At 39.5% G+C, this 23,251-nt stretch overlaps 1 protein-coding gene across 3 annotated transcripts in view; it reads right to left on the bottom strand.

Moving 5' to 3' along the window:
- Window positions 1–388: 388 nt before the first annotated feature.
- Window positions 389–23,251, bottom strand: part of DOCK11 (dedicator of cytokinesis 11) — an 82,234-nt gene continuing 59,371 nt past the window's right edge. For 2 of the 3 annotated variants that reach the window (XM_084294040.1, XM_084294041.1), the window contains exons 41-53: window positions 20,239–20,421; window positions 19,415–19,528; window positions 17,484–17,699; window positions 17,345–17,402; window positions 15,820–15,926; window positions 14,731–14,853; window positions 13,738–13,851; window positions 11,286–11,432; window positions 10,031–10,241; window positions 9,542–9,732; window positions 8,795–8,895; window positions 7,165–7,303; window positions 389–4,565 (exon numbers count right to left, since the gene is read on the bottom strand). In XM_084294040.1, coding sequence (XP_084150166.1) covers window positions 4,443–4,565; window positions 7,165–7,303; window positions 8,795–8,895; window positions 9,542–9,732; window positions 10,031–10,241; window positions 11,286–11,432; window positions 13,738–13,851; window positions 14,731–14,853; window positions 15,820–15,926; window positions 17,345–17,402; window positions 17,484–17,699; window positions 19,415–19,528; window positions 20,239–20,421 — 1,827 coding nt within the window. In that variant the 3' untranslated portion in view covers window positions 389–4,442. Of the gene's footprint in view, window positions 4,566–7,164; window positions 7,304–8,794; window positions 8,896–9,541; window positions 9,733–10,030; window positions 10,242–11,285; window positions 11,433–13,737; window positions 13,852–14,730; window positions 14,854–15,084; window positions 15,150–15,819; window positions 15,927–17,344; window positions 17,403–17,483; window positions 17,700–19,414; window positions 19,529–20,238; window positions 20,422–23,251 lie in introns of those variants that run through there. The other variant, XR_014618795.1, reaches the window with a different exon arrangement.

Below are 23,251 nucleotides of genomic sequence, written 5' to 3'. Positions count from 1 at the left end.
TGCAGCTGTTTTGACAAGACTTGCAAGAACCCTGTACAGAAAGCCTTGAAAGTAGAAGAGAGCAGTAGAAAAAGCAATTTGTCCTTTATCAGATGGTGTGAGGTAAATAGCAATGGTATTACTGACTTCCATTACATCACGTAATAGCCTGTGCTTGGAATATTTACTAGTTTACTGGCAACTGAATCTAGCAATCTAAGCCGAGTTAGTTGGAGTAGAGCAACCATAAACATATTCCCAAAGAGCAGAAGTGTAGGTTTGAAAATTGGAACTACAAAACACAGCAAAAACATGATCACGAGCTTACTTTTTAGGAAAGTAGGCTGACTTGCCGTGACATTTCTTCACGGGTGAATCATACTTTATTTCTATTTATAAATTTGTATACATTCCTGTCTCAGTTGTTGGTTTCTTGAAGAATCATATTTCCAGGATGCTCAGAGAAGGATGTGTGGCATTCTTGCTCCTTTGGTATTTCTGAATCAACAGCTTCTATTTGACAATGAAAAATTCACTGTTAATGATTACATTTGGTGTACTTATGTATTTGAAGTTTTTTTCTTTGTTTTCCCTGTGTGTGTTTTTTGTTTGTTTGTTTGTTTGTTTGTTTTTAAGTGTATGCAATAACACATTTGGCTAGGTTTCACAAATCTTAGCATGGTATCTTCAGATAAGACATTCTGTTGTTCAGTGAAGGAAAAAAAGAAGCCTACGCAAAGTGTACTGATTGCAACACTTATTTTTTCTGATTTTGTGGTCTTTTAGTGTGACCTAGAACAAACTGTCCCTTCTTTTATCAACTGAAATATGAATTTGTCCTTGCTTCTTGTCAAAATTTTTGATTCTTCAAGAAAAAGAAAACAGTAATAAAAAGAGCAATATAGGATCACTGGTGTCAGAATTCTCTGGAGTAGCTTTGTGTATTTCTCAGTGCCAAAGTTACACCAGTTAACAACCAAGTCAAACAGCATGTACCATTCTGTCATCACATACAGAAAGTTAAAGAGAGCTTGTACAACACATATACATGCAACATGCACGATAAAAACACTTCTGCTATGACTATGGGCTAGCAGATGCTATTTACATGAAGAGAGAGTAGATTACAATAGATTATTAGGTGTATATCATAATTGGTTTACCATTGCTTGACACAAGCATATTATCTAAAGAGTATGTACTACAGTATGTGGTTGCATAATAATTAGTTGCATATGGTATTTCCAAATCCAGTAAGATCGCTTTGTTTAATTAGGAGAACTTAGCTCAATGAGTATCAAAAGAAACACCCTAGACACATGCTACACTCTTAAAGTGGGCAAATCATGTGTTTTTTCCTCTTTTTTTTTTTTTTTTCTTTTTTTTTTTTTTTTTTACGTGTTAAGTGAAGTTGGAGAGGGAGAGTCTCTTCCTCCCCTTTATTCTGAAGCCTGCTGCAAAGTCAATGGGATGCTGTCTTTACAAGAAGGGAAAACAAACATACTTTAAGACAAAACGCATTATGCCTATGTAAACTCTTACTCGATATCAAAATACCATGTGGTATATGTTCAAAAGGCTTCTGAAGCAAGATGTTCATGTTCACACACTACAGATATTCTCAGACCCAAGATTTCCCATTCATTACCCTGTCTCAAGAAAATGTCGATTCTCAGAAGAAATTTAGAACGTCAAGTAGCACATAGAAATATATCCTCGGCTGTAGTAAATTCTGGGTTCCAGACTATTTTATTTTAATTTTTTTTTGAAAGAAATGTAGCTCTGAAGTCTGAAAGTACTACTTACTTATCTCTCTGCAGAGAGAAAAACAGCATGTCAGAGATGACAGGAAATGTTTATGCTTTCCTGTGCTATCCCACACAGGTATATAAATCTCTAAAAGCATTTCTTGAATATAAAGTGCTGGCAGACCCTGCATTGCTCTTTATGTCCTATCTGCAAACAATTTGGCTCTAACACATACTATTATCCAAAACAATCCGGATACTGATAGTAGTCAAGTGCCTCATTGCCAAGCATTTTACCCTTTTTCCTTTCCCTTTATGCAAACAATCAAGTAATTGCTAAATTACCAATGCATTTGTTCTAGAGACTTGATAGAGACTAGTTTTGCAGCAGAAGTTATTAGAAGTCCTATATAAAAAAAGTCTTATATATAAAATACATATGTGCAGATACACTGGTATTAGAAAGTGTGCATGCCATTTGTAATTTAAAATATGTCTACTAATTATTATAGGCCAAATGACACCCACTGTTGCTTAGTTAGGCAGTGTAAGAAAAACTGAAGTGCTAATAAACAATATTTATATTCTTCCAAAGAAGGAAGGACTTGTATTAAATATTTTTTTGGGGTGGCTGAATTACTGAGACAGGTTTCCATATTGATATTAAAATGAAATGATAGAATAACTCCAATACCAACATTAGGTTTAGAAGTTCAGACAAAATTTCATCTTGGAACATTAAAGACATCCAGACACACAAACAAGAATTTCACTGGAATTTCACCAAAAATAAGGAATAAAATATGAAAATCAATCCATAAACATTATTTTGGAACATTACGGACATCCAAGTATTTCACCGCAATTCCAGGAAAACTGCTACAGAAAAATGTAACTGATAAGAGAGTGATAGTTCATGAATTTTAGTGAATTCTCATTATTGCTTCTTGTATTCAGAATAGGTCTTTAGTACTGATGTTTAAAGTATTACTAGCTCCAAAAACAAGGTTTTTAATGTATCCACTATTAAGCAGCTTCATCACCTTTTAGAAAAGTAATTTGGGAAACTCTCACTATCTGCCTTTAAACATTATTTGCTGAAAGATGAAAATCAGTAAGGTAGTAACCATATTTAAACATTCAAACTCTCTTCCTCTTTCTGTTAAACTAAATTTAGGGCTTGCCTAGCATAAAAGCACATAGAAGCAGAAATGTGAGCTGTCTGTTACACCGGCATATCTATAAGTTGCTTGCAACTGCTAGGGGGTGAATGTATGGATCACAACATTTGTTTCTCAAAAGACAATTAATTTCGGGTATTTAGAATCATGCATAATGAACATTTTGAAATGTGGTCCATTTACTATTTGAAGATACTTTTTGTTACAGAAATTAGAAGCTTAACGTTCTATGGACACTATAGCCAAGCTAAATACCTAGGCTGGAGTCCTTTTATTATGGCATTTTGTTACATATCATTAAAAAGAAACAGACAAAACCCCTTCCCATATCAACTACTGGAACCATATTTACAATTTATGGGACTTGGAAAAACATGGACATCTAAATGTTGGTGGATAAAAAAATTACTGATCTGTTTTCTTCTTTCTGGATCTGAAAGCGTCTTATTAAAGGAGACAGAGCTAACATACTAAAGCTCTAGGGAGGGGAAGATGGAATAAAAGCATTATGGAGAAAAGATTTTCTTCAACCACTTCTTGGACAAAAATAACAAGTTTGCAGAAAGCAGATCAATTTAACAGGAGGGAACATGCATGTCATATGATGTTAAAACAATACCATTTATGTATGATTTACTTAATTTCAACGCACTGCACTTCTTTTTAAAACACATCTCACAGATTATTAGAATTATATCAAAAGACATTAAAGCACTTTATAATGCCCAACTCACTTTAAGGTGTTCTCAGAGTTTATATTTGTGTGAGACAATGAATGATAAAGAGGAAAAACTGGTATCAAATGACAAATTTGTTAGGTTGTCCTTAGTGACTACAATCCATCCTCTTAGAGACATGAAAGGTTAGCCAAAATTCAAATCATCTATAGTATACTCAGTTCTCATGGAGGTCACTTTACAATTATCTGCCCAAAGGATGTACAAAAACTATAATTTCTGATTCGGGTTTTAGTTATTCCAGACTAACACAAGTTTACTCTCATCATATGAGGAAAACAGGGGCATCTGGACCCCCTGTCACTTTCTAGACAAGGAAGATCTCTTACAAGTGAGATCTCTTACAACTTCTCCGTCATCTTCCCTGCCCGAGAAAGCTTTTAGCAGCAAATATGATACAGTGCTAATTTCTATATACTCTATGCTCCTTCTATTTACAAAGTAGTTTTACATTTTATCATATTCCATTATACAATTTTACATAGTACCATTAACATTCCAATTCATAGTTCTGCAATTCAATACATACTTAGATAACTGCCTTTCCATGTCCTGTTATACACTTACAAAAAAAAAAAAAAAAAAAAAAAAAAAAAAAAAAGGTAGAAAACAAGCACAGTGGTGCAATGTCCAGGCACTTTCAGTGTTGCTCAGCAAAATAAGCAAGCACCCTGTTTGAAAGCATAGTAACTTTGGAGGAAGAAAATGGTAAATTCACGTATCATGGATTCTTTTTAACATCTTTTGTACAGTTCCAAATATTCCTGAGAAAGCTCTGTAAAATTACGCTGATATGTTTATATTTCAGCAGTGGGTCTGAGTGAACAATAACTTCCATCACCAGATGTCCCGCTGATGGCGCAGAAGACATGTAAGGAGTCATGCATCCATGGCGAATGCATTGTATCTTCATGGTACATCTAGACGAAACAAAACAGCCACAAGTTCAGTAAGTGTTTTAGTTCATTATTATAATCAAGCTCTTTAAAAAGATACGTGAAAAAGATATCCAACCTTGTCTTCAAAGCTGTTTCACAAAGGCAGCACAACAAAAAATGAGAAAGAACAGTAATTTAGCAATTTCTGTAGCATTCATATATACGTTCTTCTCCACATTACCAGATAGCTTTCAGTTATGACTATCCAGTCAAACAAAGAAAAAAAATTTCTATACAGAGAGAATTGTATTATATCTTAGCAGTGATATATATATATATATATATTAATTCATTAATAAACACGGGGAGCATATGCAGCTAAGTATAACAAACACCCGCTATACCTGTGACAAAATTTTGTATTTTATAAGCTGAAGGATGGTCTCACCGCATGGAATCTGACTGTACTGGTAGAGCTGCTCTAGAGCTTATTGAGTATTTGTTTTTCACTCTGTGGTTCATCAGCCAACAAGTTAGTCTTAATTTACATTTGTGAAACTGAGATCACTGGCCATCATAAACAGTTTCTGGACATCAGTATTCAGACACTCTCTGAGGCTTCTTGTACTTATTCAGGTGCAGTTTACCAATTTTTTGTTTTTACATTTCCCTAACTTAAAATATCAGTAGATAGGTCACAGGCTGACCCATCTGCCCTGCCACCTCAAAGTAAATGCACTGCCTGTGTTGCTTTGGGGCACTGAAAAAAATTAGAAAAGGATTTGTTATTTGTAATGAAATTAATATAAATTAATATAATATACTTTTTACACTTAACTGAGCAATTTTGCAGAAAAAGAAAATGTTTCATTGTTTAAATTGCTAGATACTTGGCTCATTTGATGGCAATACAAAATTAATGTCAGCAGTTATCTATACAATTTTGTACGATTATGAACAGTGCTTGTAAACATGATGTTTTAAGCTGTTTTTTGATCAACTACAAAATACTAAAGCCCCATAGAAGAAAGTGAAAATACCTCCTTCCAGTGAGCAATTCACTTTGACTCTTCCGTTGCTGCAATATTTCACACATCAACAGAAGAGAACAAGACATTGCATTTGTAAATATGTAAAGATAATAGGGTGTGCTTTAATAACGCTTCTTTGTTCTAAGATAATCTAAACTATTATACTGCCAAAGTGCAGAACTGAGCAATTTGTTTTCAATTTGACTATTGCAGAATTCAGAAACCACAGAAGTTCCAGCAGCTGCATGCAAATCAAATGTCTTGGAGAGGTTTACTTGCAAACAGTGTAGAGTAAGCAGGTGGCAACTCCTATGGACAAACATCTCTGAGCAAAATTCAACAGTGAAGTAAACAAGGTAGGGAGTGTACATGGAAAAAATGAATGCACTAAATGTGCAAAATAGTAGTTTGCACGCTAGGAAAATGGTGGTCGCAAGCAGAATATTACTTATTCTCAAACAGATCCTCCCTTATATTTCTATGACAAAATTCAGCTGCGTCATGAGACTACTCATCCTGCTTCCCTGAAATGATATGGTACTTTTCCACAAAAAAAACCCTTTGTTTGCTTTTCATAAGCATTATTTTACTGTAAATAAACGTGACTTAGAAATAGCAGCCTGGTGCAGTTATATTATTTTGCTACTTGCTCATTTTTCTTATCTACTTCTCAATTTGTTGTGGAATTTGTCTCTCTATTTTTAGGAATTTAACATGCTACATTTTTAATTGCCACACGTGGAACTGTTGTATAAAAGGTAAATAAACTATATTTAAGCAGTTTATCTACCTATGGCGTGAGAAGCTAAATGACTGTTTGTAGAGGAACTGGGAGATTTTGAAAACATTATTCTAACTTTCAAGACCTATGAATCACAACACAGTCAGAACCATTCATCTTACATGCTTGATACTATAAATCTACATTTATTTTTCTTTTGTCATAATGAAGGCACAATTAGAGTACAGAGATAAAGAGGTTACTTCAGAAAAACAGTTTTCATCTGATCTCATAGCATGATATTAGGTAGATGTGGAATTGTTTCCCGAACCTCTCCCCTCTCTGATGTCACTATTCAAGTGTGTTTTCCTAGAAAGATCCAATCAAATGTTAAAACATGGGTCACATAATTTAGCACAAATACCTTATCAGTGCATATGAATAGTTAGCATTAAGTCAAAATTCAAAGAAAATATCCTTTAAAAAAAAAAAAAAAAAAAGGAACATAAGTGGGATATAACAGGAAACGGAAATTTTGCCAGACAATTTCAACCTGTGACTTATCACAGGACTTTTCCAATGCAGAAAGCATGAAACAAAACACGGCACAAGATTTCTGATGACCACAGTAGCCAGGAAACTAATGATGTTTGTCACTGAAGACTCCACCCTGTATACCAATGCCAGGATGAGGCTTGCAAGCAACAGAAACTGGTTGTTAGGAACCTACCGAGTGTATCATTTACTTTTCACATTTAGTTATTTGTCTTTTTTGAATTTAGTTAAATTACATGAGGTGTTTTCATTTAGTTTTCAGTAAGTTTTCGACATTAGCTAATTTACAAGCACAGAGAACCACTTTTGTGGGCTCTTGACATGCAGTACATGCCTGTTCATGGATGATATCTGAAAGCTCTTTCACCATATCCCGGAAGTTTGATTTTAGTCCCTCATGGTACTCCACTTGATCCTCCTTAATGAGTCGCTCGTTGAGCTCCAGAGCAATTCCACAGGCTTGTATAAACTTCCTGGGGAGGAAAGGAATGAACTTTGTGTATTACAATTTCCCAGTCTTTTTTTTTTTTTTTTTTTTTTACCGAAATAAAACAGTTTTTCCCTGTTCCCCAGTGTCTGGGACAAGTCACATTCTAGAGGCATTCCTGGCACAGTGGGTCAGTGAATGGGGAGTGACTTCAGCACAGGATCGTGTTCTGCTGGGTTCCTTTGAGCCCGAGTGCTCAAAAAAGGGAGCACATACCTGCACCGCACAATGATCTCTGACCTTCTCCAGAACCTGTGGCACCACACACAGCTTGTAGAACTCAGATGAGCCCAACCAGCAGCAGGTGGGGTCAAAAAACAGAGGCAAACCATACTCAGGCAAAATCAATTGTAAAAATCAAAAGGAGGGAAATCAAAAGGAGGGAAATCAATTGTACAGGGCTTGACAAATCTGGGTGTATGTGATGCAGCACTTGCACTACACGAGGTCAAGTTGCTAACTCCAGACAAGAAATATAGATCATGGGGAGCTGTAACACTGTTTTCTCGGTTAGTGTTGCTCATTTTCTTCTCTTATTTCACAGGCATTATTTCTCTCTCTCTAATGAGACTATAGTGAAAATACTACAATCATGTCTGGGATTTTTGAGAAATGTATTTATTTATTTATTTTATTTTTTGCATGAAACAGATTATGTTTGACCTTCTCCTCTGTTCTGCAGCCATGCATGGCAGGTTTGCAGGGAGTATTCCCTTATTCTTTCAATGGTTTGCTAGATTACTCAATACACTGAAGATACCTAGAATTGGCCCTAATGCTGCTTTGTCACCTGCAGATGAAATGGGTGTCACCAGCACCAAGCCATGAATGCAGGAGCTGGTGGGCAACTGCTTGCTCCCAAGAGGTCCAGAAAGTAGTGTGGTGAAGTGTGGGAACACACGTCATCCTGAGGTGAAGCAGGAGCTGCTGGATTATAAGGGGGACACTTTCAAGTGGGAAGTAAAAGGCCATGGTCTATGCACCTATTCTGGGGGACTGGAGAGAGTTAGAAAAATGCCTGTGCAAGTCATATAGGGTCCAAATATAGCAACAGTCAAGAATGATGGTCTCCCATAAAAAAGGGATTTGCTTTAAAATATTTGAAGTTCATCATTATATAGTCAAAAACCTCTTTGGAAAGATGGGGAAAAAACGCACAAAATGAAAGAGTCCTGAACACAAGACTATTAGACCTCTAATTTTCAAATGTACTTTCTATAAACTCAAATATGCACACAAAAAACTGAAGCAGGCATTCAGTCATGGAAATCACAACCCGAAGACTGGGAACACTTGACATATATAGTTACAGTGGCTTTTTTCCATATGTCTGAGCAACCATGGCACCATCAGATCTGGACCTTTATAAGACGTGAGCATTCAGCATTTACTGATTTTGGAAACACACCAAAACACAAGAAAAGCAACTACCATATTCCAGCCAGTTGACAAGTTTTTATTACATTAGAAGTCCTACCTGAACATTTCTTTCAACTCATTCACCTTCTTAGCGGGATATTTGCTGGACTGGCTGTCACTTAGGAAAGCCCTGGCATAGGCCAAGGGACCAGCATTAACCTGGAACCAAAGAAGTAAGGAATCATTTATGATAGAACTTCAATTGAGTTGCTAAAGGTAGTTAAGAAGTATTTATCTTTTTTTTTCCTTGAAAATAATTAGCTTATTATTTGAATGCCACCAGCTCTACATTACTAGTATCACCAGAGGCACCTGAAGTCTTTACACTTGAGAATTGTTTTCCATCTAGGCTTTTTAAGACCAAAAGATAAAGGGAGATAAAAAACAGAGAGGCAATCTGTTTCCTCATACTTTCCTCTTATTTCCGTTTGGCAAGCTGTATGGTCTGAGACTTAAGGTCATATATCCGGCTGGAGAAAAGTCAGGTTCACAAAAAGGTTATTTGAGCCTGATATTTACAGTACAGTCTTCAAGAACTAAGTATAATTTAGCATCCACCCATGGACAACTAATGTGCAGCTACACTTGGACTTGGCACTGCAAACACCCCTGGACAAAACCCTTATTGCCACAAACCACCCACAAATATGTGTGGCAAGGCAAGCTGTGTTGGCAGGATGATGGCTGCAGTGCTGCAAACCAGGTAGTTAATGATTTCTGGAAAGTAAATGTGCTGCGTTGTGAAAAGATGACTCACTCAGAGATGTGTATATAAATGTAATTTTGAATAGATGTCAAGCCTTACCTGCACAGAAACACAGCCTTGCAGTTTGAGCTGCAGCTGGATCATGTCAACATCACCAGCAGAGCAGAGTTTTTGCAGCTCTGCTGTCTTGTCTTTTATTTCATCAGTTGCAACATCAATTGGTTTTAAATTAACCTGGTGTTCATAATTGACTGGAATTCTCTTCTTTACGTATGGAAAGGAGTTCGAAGCTAGCAGAAACAGCAAATGAGGTTTATAGATTGAAAAGTCTTTTAGCAAACAGGAGTATATACAGATACATCCTTATGCTCAGAGTTTTACTTAGTGTGTGTGAAATCCTGAATAAGGCTATAATTTAGTATCACAGTTTATTCACTTGTAAAAATTTGCACATAGAAATGCAAGGTAAATCCCCCCTCCTAACCAGAATATCATATCACAATTTTGATTAAGAAGTTTTTACAAGATAAAAAGGTCTAGAACCAGTTGCTGACACCCACTGTCTCAAGTTCAGATGCTTGTACTTACTAGTTAGAATGGTTCTTTTTTTACACTGTTCTTCCACACTGCCATGTTTTTTTCCAGATAAAGTGTAAGGAGTCTCAAATACAAATCTATTGATGTTGTGATTTCTTTCAAATTCAGTCTTTCTTTCAGAGATTTCTTTGTCTTCAAAATAGGGCTTCACGTAAGTCACTTGAATATGAGCATACTTAGGGTCAAGGTCTTTAACATTGACCTGTGAAATAAGAGAGTTTCTCACTAAAAGAACAAAGGTTAGCAAGTTAACTCACAATCATTTAATTTATCTATAGGGATCAGATGTACACTCTGACTCTCTGCTGTCCTGGCCCCATTGCACACATGTGAATGATACATCAAACACTCCTTTTAACCTCAGCTGTGTTGGTTAGACCATCAGCTAGCAGACATACAAGACAATGAGGCTGTGGCACAAGAAATACCACATTTGGTGCCAAACAAGGTACACCTCGAAGGGATAGTCATATTGTGCTATCAATCAATGCAGCACACTCCTGAACTTCCAATATGATCATATTGCTTCCCAGCCATGAGCTAGCATTTATGCAGCACTGTGCTGTACCATGCAAATCTGCAGGTTTGCACAAAACAACATTTGAGGTCTCTAGCACTATCTTTAGTAACTAAGACATATCCACAGTTGCAACCCAAGAGCGTGCACAGTCCTTGTAGTGAGCATAAATGGATATTCTATAGGGAAAGGAAGCTATGATTATGAGGCCGGGAAAGATTTTCTCTTAGATTTGGAGTGTCAAGTAATGACAATGACAAGTAATTCTCCTTCCAATCATCTGCTCCTCTGTGCTGGTTCCCAACACCTTTCAGCAACAGGGCTCAGAGAGACGTGAATTGCCACTTCCCAATGCATTTATTTCCACCTGGAAGACAGATCAGCACCACACTGCCAAGCTATGCACTTTGTCCATGTGGGAGCATAGGGATGGGAGGGGCAATTGGAAGCAAGGTGCCTGTAAAAGGGCAGAAGACCGGGCTCACTCCTCCCTCTCTACTGGCAGAAGGAAGGGATGCTGCGTCATCTCCCATCTGTCAGGTCCACAGAGCAAAGCTCATCCTTCTGTGCTGCATTTGCACAGTGCTTAGAGCAGTGTAGTCCCAGGCCTGACCAGTATTAGTAGAGTACAACTGATATTTCTGTCAGTGCACTCATCAGTTCACTCTCTAGTACGTGGCCCTGACATTCACTGCATTTTGTTAGGTTGTTCATGCATTTTAACATTACCTTGTTGGAATCCTGGATAATTTTTACAGTTTCCGACCCAAACTTTTCTCCATAAAGTTTAAGAAGTCTGAGAGAGATCTCTGATAGGCCTGTCAGCTTGGGCTCTTTATAGATATATTCCTTTCCATCTTCTTCTTCAAAGAATGTCTAGTAGTAATCATAAACAAGGCATGAGGAATAGATGAGTTTCTTCTCTTGGAAAACATTATTTCAGATTTGCTACTTTGAAAGCAACTTCCTACTAACATTTCAGAAAGTGAAGAAGGTTTAGAAGACTATGACTTGCACTAAATCTCACAATGTGGTCTGTTTAATAGACTCCTTCAAAAATTGCGCAAATAAATTTTTAAATTCCTCAACAAATATAAGCATGTCATTGCTAAACACAAAGGCGTTAGTATGACTAATGAGAAATCTAAACAATGTGGAAGAGGGGTTTGGTCAGAGGTTGACTTTTAGGAAGGTTGGAAAGAGGCAACTAGGAGAAAAAAAAAAAAAAAAACAACAAAAAAACACCAAAACCAGGGATAAAGAAGGAGTAGAAAGACATAAATTTGCCAAGCCATGAAAGCAGAGCCATATGAAAAATCTAAAGGAAAGGATTTTCTGTAAGCCAACGGGGACTTCAAGCAATAAATAAGGAAACGTGCTTCCACTGTTTTGATTCTTCTTGTATTCAGGGAAGTGGAACTCAGTGTATTTGTTGTAAACAGAAACAAAATTGCACCAAAGGTTGTGCCTGCATTGCCAGTTCTTCCTGTAATGGAAACAGCCTGAAAGCTTCATGCTTTGGCAAGTTGCTCCAATCAGAAATTGTGACATTATTAAAACTATCTGTATGTAGCTGACCTATAAAGCTGACAATGCTTGACAATGGAAAACTGGATCAAGTATTGTTTGTCAGGATGGTATGTTATATTGCTTAGTTTTAGGGATTGATCCAGTTATTTCTAGATTCTAGAAAACCAAACTAGCACTTGTTTCCTTTTATCTGTTGCTAACCATATTAACTTTTTACATACCCAAAGTATGAAGTATGAAGATGAGGACAAAATGCTGCAGCAAAAGTCAGTGATCATAGACTCATAGAATGGCTTGGGTTGGAATAGACCTTAGGGATCATCTTATTCCAACCTATGGAATTAAAATGCCATGACAGAGAGTCTCTTCCCAGATTTTCTGTAGCTCCCCTTTAGGTACTAGAGGGCTGCTATAAGGTCTTCCTGGAGCCTTCCCTTCTCCAGGCTGAACATCCCCAGCTCCCTCAGTCTGCCTCCGTAGGAGAGGGGCTCCAGCCCTTTGATAATCTTTGTGGCCCTTTTCTAGGCTCATTCTAATATGTCCATGCCCTCCCCGTGCCAGGGGCCCCAGACCTGAATGCAGTACTCCATGTGGGGTCCCAGGAGAGCAGTGCAGAGAGGGAGAATCACCTTCCTCAGCCTGCTGGCCACTCTCCTTTTGATACAGCCCAGGATACGGTTGTCTTTCTGGACTACAAGTGCACATTGCTGGCTCATGTTGAGCTTCTCATCAACCAGCACTCCCAGGTCCTTCTCCTCTGAGCTGCTCTCAATAAAGATATGTTGTTCGTGAAATGACAGTGATGTTCAAAGGTACAAACCCATGATGGTTTCAGGGGTATTCATCACATCTTCTAAAAGAAGGAACCAGGAAAGGAAGGGCTAATATCATTTACATAGTATTTTCTAAAGAGGGAATCTGCATTTCCCTTGGGGTTATGGGTCCATAAGCAGAAGAAGATAGTCCAGAGATGCAAGGGAGATGAGAAGTAACACACTTTATTAGATTAACTGCTATAGGTGGAAGAAAAACCCATGCAACTACTTTCGGGTTCAGAAGACTGCATCAGATACAGTAAGATCACACTCTTCCAGACTGAGCCCCAGATCTCCATTTTTCCAACTACCCCTGCTAATGAAAAATACTATCTATCCCTAAAAGTATGAAACCAACTCTGATACATATTTTGCCTCCAGCTTCTATGGTAAACTTTTACTTTACTAATATTTAGATGGGAGCAGCATTTGTCCGCAAAAGAAAATATCTGTTACTATTACTGTTTATAATCTATGGTTGAATACTATTACTGGTTATATACTATACACGCTAAATTGCATTTGTGTAACTTGTAACTGCTATAATTTTTTTAAAAAAGGAAAATTTCTGAACTCACTAAGCCATTTTCTTACTGCTGAGTTGCTTTATGAAAATCCCATCAGCTTAAACATAAAATTTATAATAAATCAAGTGCTCCCAGAGAGAGATACAAACACTCACCTCAAGGGTGCAATACCAAAACACAAAGACACAACACACTGGTGGAGCACCAGAGGAGCTTGTAGGTTTTTCAGCTTAAGACCTGACCGAGCAGCAGCTTTATGGGTCTGGATGCCAGGTGAGCGGTAGCTGGCAAACCTGTGTATATACTTACTTGTCCATAAAAGGCCACTCTGAAAAAAGTTCCAAGAAGCCTCTTCCTTGTGTGCATCACTTCCAATATCTTAGCATATGCTCCATGAAGCGTTCTGTATAGTTGAGTAAGTTTCTGAAAAACAAATCTTGACATCATTAGAGCAGAATTACACAAGCAGGAAATTCTAGCTAACACTGGAAGCTACTGAGTATTTGATCACAATCCATTGGAGAATGCAAATCAGAATTTCTAAAGAGGTTGAGTTCATGTAGTTTCTTTCAAAAAACCTCAGTCTCAAGCAAATTTTGGCTTCAGGTCTGAAAGGTACAGTGGACTGCAATAAAACCACCGTCTTTCAACAGAACACAGCCTACAGTCTCAGCATGTTCTCTGACTAAGCCTTTAAGGGTAGACCAGCTTGCAGTATTTTACTCGGAAATTCTTTTCTGATTAAAAACAACTTTATGTTGAAAACTATAGATCAAGACTTCTAATAGCTTTATTAATGTAGCTGGATAGAGGAAGGGAAAGGGGAGCACTGATCAGCATTTGAGCCTCACTGGGGCACAGATCAATGCAGGTATTAGGGAGTAGCAAGACAGTAACAGCTTCCTTCCTTCCTCTGTTAGCCACTGCATTACTTGAGGACCTAGTCCTCTCTTTGAACAGTTCACACTTTTCTTAACCCTTAAAACACTCAAGTCTCTATGTATTAAAGGACAAAAAGAATCTATGGCTTTGATGAGCATATGGGAATGACAGCTTTATTTTAGGGAAAGGAAGATGGGCATTATTCACTAGCAATGGTCTTCCACGTCTAGGAATGTTTAACTTTATTACCCTCCAGACCACTGCTTTCATTCATTTGTTTAATGACCAGCAATGAAGCACTATGCATGCTTTACAGACTACAATCCATTAACTCAGAATGTGAGAAACAGAAGTGTCTTGTTTTTAACCTAGCAATCTATGAAATTACCTGATACATACAAACTACTACAAAATGAGTACCTCAAATTCACGCCGTTTTTCATAAATAGGAATGATCAGTTTGGAAACTTCAGAAATTGTTTCGTAACGCTCTGCTTTCCACAGACCATCTATACATTGCTCCAGCAGCTCCACTAGGACCTCCTACAAGAGCAACCAAATGGTTGTTGTTAAGTCAAAGAGAAGATAAACCATTTGAGCTTCAAATACTTTAATAGGTCCCAGTATAAGTGGCCACAGTTACATAAGTTCAAACACTTTGTGTTCCTGGCCTTTCCAAATGTATTCTAAACTGTGAAGGGGAAAAAAAAAGTTAGTTTTTAAAAGTTTAATTCTTAGTAACTCATCAATCAGCACAGTAGCCAGCAAGCATACCTTGGTTATTTAGCTATCTCCCTAGGAGAATGCCAAAACTTTGGGAGGATATGGAGATGACAGTTCTGGAAGAAAGAGGTACATAACAAAGAGGTATGTTCAAGGAACATGCATGTAATAGCAATGGGATGTGCTGCTAAGGATCCCCAAGCCTAGTCTTAATGAATGGACAGTCAAGCAGCTAGGCTGCAGGGCTACCTCAGTCACCCATGTGGCCCACCCAGTTGCACATGGATGGAGCAGAAGTAATCGTGACTCTCTGGAACTTACGGGAGGATCTTCCTGTTTCCCCAGTGCCCTGCTATGATCTCTAGATTGTTCTGTTACCATGGTGTCCTGCAGCACAGCCCAAACTCAAGGGGAATCTAAATGGACCTCTTGCTCAGCAGAGCTTGACTTACACTCTGTGCCTCAAAAATACCAAGCTGCGCTGTCCTATGCTGGCAAGGGCTAGAATTTGCATAACGTGGCAGACAAAGTTTGCGGTGTAGCTTTTTCACTCTCAGAACTAGAAAAGCCTTTCAAAGGAACCAAGAACTTGCACCAGATTTACCTATCTGAATTGTACCCATAACATCTGTCAACGAAGAGTTCTCTTGGGAAATTGCCATGGAACAGCCTTCCTTACAGATGACAGTGCACAACTACAATTTGCTAAAGCTCACATGAGCATGGTTTAACACTAAATCCTATTAGGTTATCAAATTTTCTGTAGTCTATACTACAGGACCTCACCTCACTGTAATGTACATCCATCATCCCACCATCTTCTTTCATTGCACCTTCTTCATCAATGTTGGGAGTGATCTTCCTGAAGGCAGTGCATCCACTGGGGAAGAGTTCTGTAGCAGACAAAAGAAAATGTATTCATAGAATAACTTTTCTCAAATGCATCGTGCTTCAGTGGCCAAAGAAGTCCATTTGATAGCAAAGTCCTAAAGGCAGCAGGGGACCCAACTCCCATTTTTGCTACTGATTTGCTATCACGGGATTGAACACATAAGAATCTCTCCAGCCATTTGCCAAAGGAGTCATTCCTAGTATGTGACTAACACCAACAACAGATCTTCCAGTGTAGTATCTGGAAGTCACCTTTGACCAACCCATTAGGACAGACCAGGGTATATTTTTGCAAAGAAGTAGCAAGGAGAAAGCTACCACTGGATGCTGAAGAGCAGGATAGGAAGTGAACAGGGCAGTATACTCCTAGCAGAAACCATAGTTATGCACCCTGAAGCTTTGAGTAGTTCAGCCTGTATTGAACTGTTTGCAGCCTACATATATGTAAACAGTGTCTGTGACAGAGATAACACAAGGTATATCATTTAATATTCCTTCAGACTTGTTCCTCTTCTTTTTTACCACTGGTTGTGGACAGCAGCTTCCAGGGTACAAATACAGATGGTTCAACTTTCAATGCTCTCCCCTCTGCAGCCATATGAAGTTTACATACATATCAAAAAAAACATGTGCCGATTTTTTCCATTTAGCCAACACACAGAATTTGAAGGAACTTCAAGCCCCCTGAGCAAAGCACTCAGAGACCTTTCCAGCCAAGGCAGTGCACATAGTCAACTTCTGTGTGGCTTTAACTTTTAAAAGTAGTAGAGAGTTAAGTCTCTTTCAACAATACTCCCTTACATGGAAACAAGAAATGGGGTCAATATATCTACCGTGGAATAGATTTTTACAAGAAAACCTGCAAAATGTTATGCTCTTACTTGAGAATACACAAGTTTGTCCTTGCCTCCTGTTTTGCATTAAACCACACCACTCTCTTTTTTCCAGTTGCTCTTTATATATTTGTATAGTTAGGCTATAGCTTCATTTTTTGAGTGAATTTTGACTGCTTCTATATAGTTTTCACTAGTTTTCTCCAGTTGCCTATAGTGATACTTCTGATGAACATACATACAGCCTGTTTGTAAAATGGGCTTCCCCTGTGAGCACATTTCCTAATGTGAAACACATCTAAACATTTAAACAGAGACATGATGTGTCAGTTCTTATTTTTCTCAGCAAGGCGCCAACATAACTGTCTAAGAAGACCTGGACAGTCTAGTAGATGCCTGTGTTTGAACACTTAGATTATTTTCTTCAAAAATCCTCACCTTCTTCTACCTTCATCATGTCACACTGCATTTTTTTTTCCTTTTTAGCATGTTCAGAAGAGATCAATAAATAATAATTTACCAAATCATCATTCACAATGCATCATTAAGAGGCATTGTCTTATGCCTCTTAAACAGTAAACACTTACTTTTTCTGTGCAGAAACTCTGCAACAAGGGCTGCTACATGAACGTAACACATGGCTGCCTGCAAAGTATAAAGGGAAAATTAAAATGTCATCTGAACATCTGTCTTGTTAGGCACATTGTTTTTAATTATGTAAATTACCTCTGAAAAGTCTCCATTTTTCACATGTATCTTTGCCATACTGTCCAGCCATGTTTTCCGGAGCTCTGGGGTGCTTGCATAAGATTTAGCTAAACTGTACTGTAGATCTATCAACATTTCTGGATCTTTTTCATGTTCTTTCATTTGGGCAGTAGCCATAAGCACTGTACGGATTCTCTTTGTCAGATCTTTGACTTCAGAAGGAAAAGCAGTTGCCTGATACAAAACAAATTTAATTAGAAGCAAACACAGAAACAAAAGGTGTTCTAGGCTTTGTCAAAGACCATTGGTACCCTTTAAGCCCGAACTCCACTTGCTGTCAGTCTGAAAAAACAAAGTATAGGGGATAGTCCTGACTGTAGCTTTTACCTACTGAACTCACAGTTTATACAGTAAACAATATTTCATACTCAATTAGAGATATTTCAATCTGAGCATGCGCAGGGAAATCTTTCCTGGTTGTGCACAGGATGTCAGGCTAGATATTCCTGTGCTGAAGTGCAGCAGGTACTTCTGCATCCTGAGGAGTGGGTGTGAGGGTGAGACAGAGGTGCTCCTTGCACGTGAATGCCACAGAATGGAACCGTAAACTACTCCTGAAGCATTTTTCTCTTCAATCAACATCTGGCTTGTTAGTATCTGATGTGCTCACTCTATAATTCCTAAAACACCAAAGGCATTTGTAGAGCTTCCCACCACTGGAATGTATTAGAGAAAAAAACACATGCTTAAGTCTGATCGTCTACTCTGAGGAGGATCAGCACTGAGTTAGAGCAAGACTTGTCCAGCCAAGTTTTGATAATCCCCAAGGACAGAAATCTGACCTCTTTTCTGGACCCTGCCCCACTATCTTGGAAAACAAATTTTTCTTTATGTAAAGTTGGAATTTCCCTTGTAGCAACTTGTGTTCATTGCCTTCCATCCTGCCCCTTTGAGAAGAGCCTGACTTCCTCATCTCTATAACCTCCCTTTTTGGTAGTAAAAAGTAGCAGTTAGAAGCTTCCTCATCTTTCTCTTTTCTGTATTGAACCTGGTTATTATCTCTCCTTGTGCTATGTCTGGACCTGTGCACGGCATTCTCTCCACCATAATAGAATCTCTCTTGTACTGGGAGATCTGTCTTATACTTATTTATGTACGTAAACTAGATATAATGACGGTCTCATGATATAAAATAAGATCAGCAAAATTTGGATCAGTGAAAAGCTTGTAAACATACATGTATGTGTGCAGAAGAGAGCTGAAGTTTTTGTCAGGTACATCCTAACTATAACTTTGCTGTATCACAATTCAACACCCAACTGAGGTTCTCATTCTGCCTTTAGGTCATAGGATGGCCATAGAATTGTAAAAGTCTTCTTTTCCATTTTTCTCAGTCCTACACTGACAGCTACACCATGCGCAATGAAGCAAGTTGTAGTGATGATATATTGCTCAATGGGTTAGGTAGAAGCTGTTCATTCTAATGCAAAGAGAGACTGTTATTTTCCAAAGAAATAAAACCATTAATCTTTACAAAAGAGGACTTTCATAATATTACTGACAATCAGTTAATTAATTTTAATTCCTGATAATTATTTCCTTTAGGCAACAAGCCTCCCTTGTCATTCCTCTCAAAGCTGGATGTTCTTAGAAAGCTCTTTGGAAGCCCTTGAAAGGAGCACCCTATGTGAAGTGTAACCTGAATTACTGTGCTCTCTCTTCTTGCCGTTAGGCATCACAGTGGAACATGACGCATGGTACAGCTGGCCCTACTGCTGTTGCTATAATTCTTGTTTACTGAGCAACCAGGCCAGCGTGTGCTTATAAATCATACAGTTAGAATCATTAGGCTTACCCTTAAACATGAGCATGCACTTTCTTTTAGTGCATACATACCCCATCTTGCATTAATGGCTGATAGCACATGTGATTTATCTTCTCCAACCTACCTTCATAGGCCTGTCACTGTTTGCAAAGTTGTTAATGATGAGCAAGGAGTCCTGAAACCTCGTGCCACCGCTGAGTGCCACATCTGCTATTAACTGGCTCACTGCAATTATTATCTGTTGGGACAGCATAGGGGCTTTATTTAAACGAGCCCTAATAGAAAAGATTTATTGTCACAGTTACATAAAAAGCTTATACAAAAACATATCTTTCCCACAGTGTAAGCAACATTTGTTGTGGCTTTACTGTCTGATCTCCCATGGACAAACAGTCCCCAGAGGACCAAGCTGCTTTGCTGAACGGCAAATTCACAGAATTAACAAGATAACAAACATAACACAAATCCTGATGCAGAAATTAGTACATTGGTTACCTTCTTACCTGACTTATTACGACCCAGTGGGTGTTCATCTGCCCCTCTGGGTATTTAAATTTGCTTTAAAAAAGCAATGCTTCAAAAGCAGCTCCAGAAAAATCCCTCCTGCACTAAAGGTGGCTCTTCTTGCCATACCTCACACCCCATGCCAGTCAGCACCCGAGGCAGAGATGTGTCTTGTAGTTTCAGTTCCAAAAAATCAACAATTTGGAGTGCTTAATGGCTGTGTATTTCACCCAATGGGCCCTAGGCCAATCACTGAAAACAGGGATTAGTTAAAGCCTGGAAATCAAGAGGCATTTTGTCCATATAAAAGATTGGCAAGATTTGCTCTTTTTTTTTGAAATACACAACAATTCCTCTGCAGACATGTGGTAACACAGCTATATCAATATATCTGTTCATTAAATCTGAGGCGTCCCGATCCCTTCCTTTTCCCCAGTAACTGACCTGAAGATGTGTTCTCAGGAATGTTCTTCTTTTGGTGAACTCAAAGTTATTTCTCATCAGCAGATACAGAAGAGCGGAGGCTTCATTCCTTGTGGAAGCCACCTTTGAAGTGCAACACTTCAGGATCTCATAGCAGAGGGCAGCGCACATGTTCACCCTTCCCTTGAAAAACGCTGAGGGAAACTTCACAAAAGGTATGCAAATATTAGAACATACTCCACAAAATAATACCTACAGAGCTCAGATGGGCACGGGCATGGGGCAACATAGTGGGCTCCAGCCTGGACAGACTAAATAAAAATTCTGCTAAAGCTTCATGCTCAAAAGTATTTGTGGGAATGAAATCAGGATCTATTTTTAACCACATTTCCTAAAGCAACGTGACCTTAGCTGTCACACTTTTTTGGGATGTGCTTGTGTATGTCCATCTATCCCTACCCCCAACAATTTTTGGTCAGTGCAAATTCTCATCATATTGGACAGAGAGAATCCTGTCTCATGCTTTTGCAAAAGCCATAAACCCCAGCAGCAGGGCAGAAAGAGGTCCCACGGACATTCCCGCCAAAGGCTGCTGTGTGACGTATCAGAAAACCTGCTGGAGCTTGACCACAAGTCCAACCGTGCTGGGAAACATGACCTGTGATGCTTGCACAGCTACTTCTACAAGTCCCAGAAAAAATCTCACAATTGCCCTCAGGAATTCAGGAAAGCAAGTAAGGGACACGCTTGTCCCAGAGTACCTAAAATACGCAGTGACCCCACAAACTGAGCCAGCCCCAGGAAGCAGCAGGACAAAGCCAAACCACAGCGTGAGCTACTTTGGTTAGAAACAGGGCTTGGGGATTTGCAGCAGGGTGAAGAAAAGCAGAAAGGGAAGAGCAGCAGCCTGCACTGCCACAGCACGTCTGTCACCTTAGCAAACACCTATTTCAGCGCATGTCTGCGGGGGCGAGCTCAGCCATGCCTGAAAAGCAGACAGCTGCAGCAGTGCATTGCCCCGATTGGCAGCAGCCTCCATGCATGGCTTGCTGGAGCAGGGATGCCAGCAGGCATCCATCCGTCCTTGGTCAGAGTGGTGGCAGGCTGTGAGGTGGGACTGCACACTGCTTCCTTCCACCCCTGCCACAATGGGCTGGGTGCAGAGAAGCAGAACAAGGCAAGGTTTTGTGCTGGCACGCAGCCGCCTCCACAGCCACCACAGGCACTTGGCTGGAGAGGGGTGCGTCCTGGTGTGAGCGGAGGCTGTTCAGGCATCATGCAGCAGCACTTTGATCCCTCTGCCAGGGACCAAGCCCTAGGGAACTTCCTGGCAAAAAGAGGTAACCCTGTTTTCTGTCTATTTGAGGGAGAGGATTTGCTCAGTCCATTCAAGACACAGTGGTACTGAGGGGGCATGGTCTGTGAGTCACCTCTCTCTGTCCTACCACCTCCCCAAGGGAAATGACAGTAAACGCTGTCAGAGTATTCACTCACATCCTCCAAGTCAGAGGTTGGCGATGTTACCTTGGCCCTCTATTCCTTACATTAAATATATATGACTCAGAAAAGATTGTAGGTACTGCTGTGGCCACCACCACGGCATGCTGGTGGGCAAATTTTAAAGCAGGAATCTAGGAGCTGCATCTAGGAAGACTACAGCATTAGGATTACACTGAGCCACATAGGTTACAAGGCAGCATGAAAATATTGCCCAACTATTTGATGTTCTCTGCCTCTTGCAGTATTTTCAGGAAAAAAAAATAGGAGAAAAGAAGCAAATAAGTATCATAGTAAAACAGGGCCAAGAGGGTCACGTGTACACTTGGGAAAGGAGCTATTAAGTAACCGCTGCCTGTTGTAATGCAATCCTCCCATAGTGAGATAGGATCACACTAGTAATTGGGATTAGCACAGAGATGGCCACAGTGATGTCAGTTTGGGCATGCATGGGCAGCACAGGGGCAACCAAGAAAATATGTCTGGCACTGGCTCTTGGCATGCATCACTGCTTGCCTGCAGAGATTTAGTGAATATTTCCAACTCAGTGCTAGGGAGAAAACTTTGCCTGAAAATCTGGACAACAAGCCCCAAATCTCTCCCTGTGTGCTCTTCTCCACTGTGCACCAGCTCCAGGAGGAAAAGCTGTGACCTGCTCATAGCCAGTCCGCATCCCTGAGCACCTCCCTCCTGGAGAATGATCCCAAGCAGATGCAATCACATGTGGTGCCAGGGCTGCAGAGCCAAGGGTTTATGCCTGCTGCAGCTTGGACCAGGTGCTGACTGCGGCTCTCCAGCTGGCAGGAGAACACAAGCTGAGAAATGCTGAGAAACATTGCACGTGGCCATGACCCCGTGTGCTCTGGAGCAATGTGTTTCTGGACCAGTCCTAATATGAAGGGCTGGAGCAGGAGTCAGCACAGTGAGAGGCTCCAGGCCAGCCTTGGCACAGTAAAGTAGGGCAGAAAGCTTTATGCTCCTTCCTGCCTTTCAAAGTTGTGGGCATCAGTTTGGACAAATCACAGCCTGATGCTGTGAAATTGCACTAATGGGGAAGGAAAGCAAGGCTTAACATGGTCAGATGCAATCAGCTGTTGCAGGAAAGGAGCAAAGCTCTGCTACCTTCATACTGCAGGGCCTGGGATTGGTGATGCCTCTAACAGGCCCTGATAGTACGAATGCACCAAGGGACAGAGAGGCATGGAGCTGGCAGCTACATGGGGTTTCATTCACTCTCACATCCACTTGTCTCTTTAACGCAGGCAAATTATCTCAGCCTTCTACTCTGTGCATCTTTTTCTTCATAACAATTTAAAGACCATTCCCAAGCATATACATACGTATTCATCTATCTGATGCTCTAAAAAGAGGTTTAGATTTTAAGAAAACCTGGGATATTAAACAGGAATATTCTAGCTATTATTGCTTCTTCCCAGCCGGTAAAGCAGACAAATCTCCCTTTCCAAATTCCTGGCTCACATGTATGCAAGCAGCATTCATTTTCAAAACCAAAACCAAATATGCAAACAATTATAAG

The sequence above is a fragment of the Netta rufina genome, assembly GCF_964035555.1.
Source record: "Netta rufina genome assembly, chromosome: 12".
NCBI lineage: Eukaryota > Metazoa > Chordata > Aves > Anseriformes > Anatidae > Netta > Netta rufina.
Note: the sequence above shows the minus strand (reverse complement) of the source record. Positions and strands in the feature narration are given on the sequence as shown.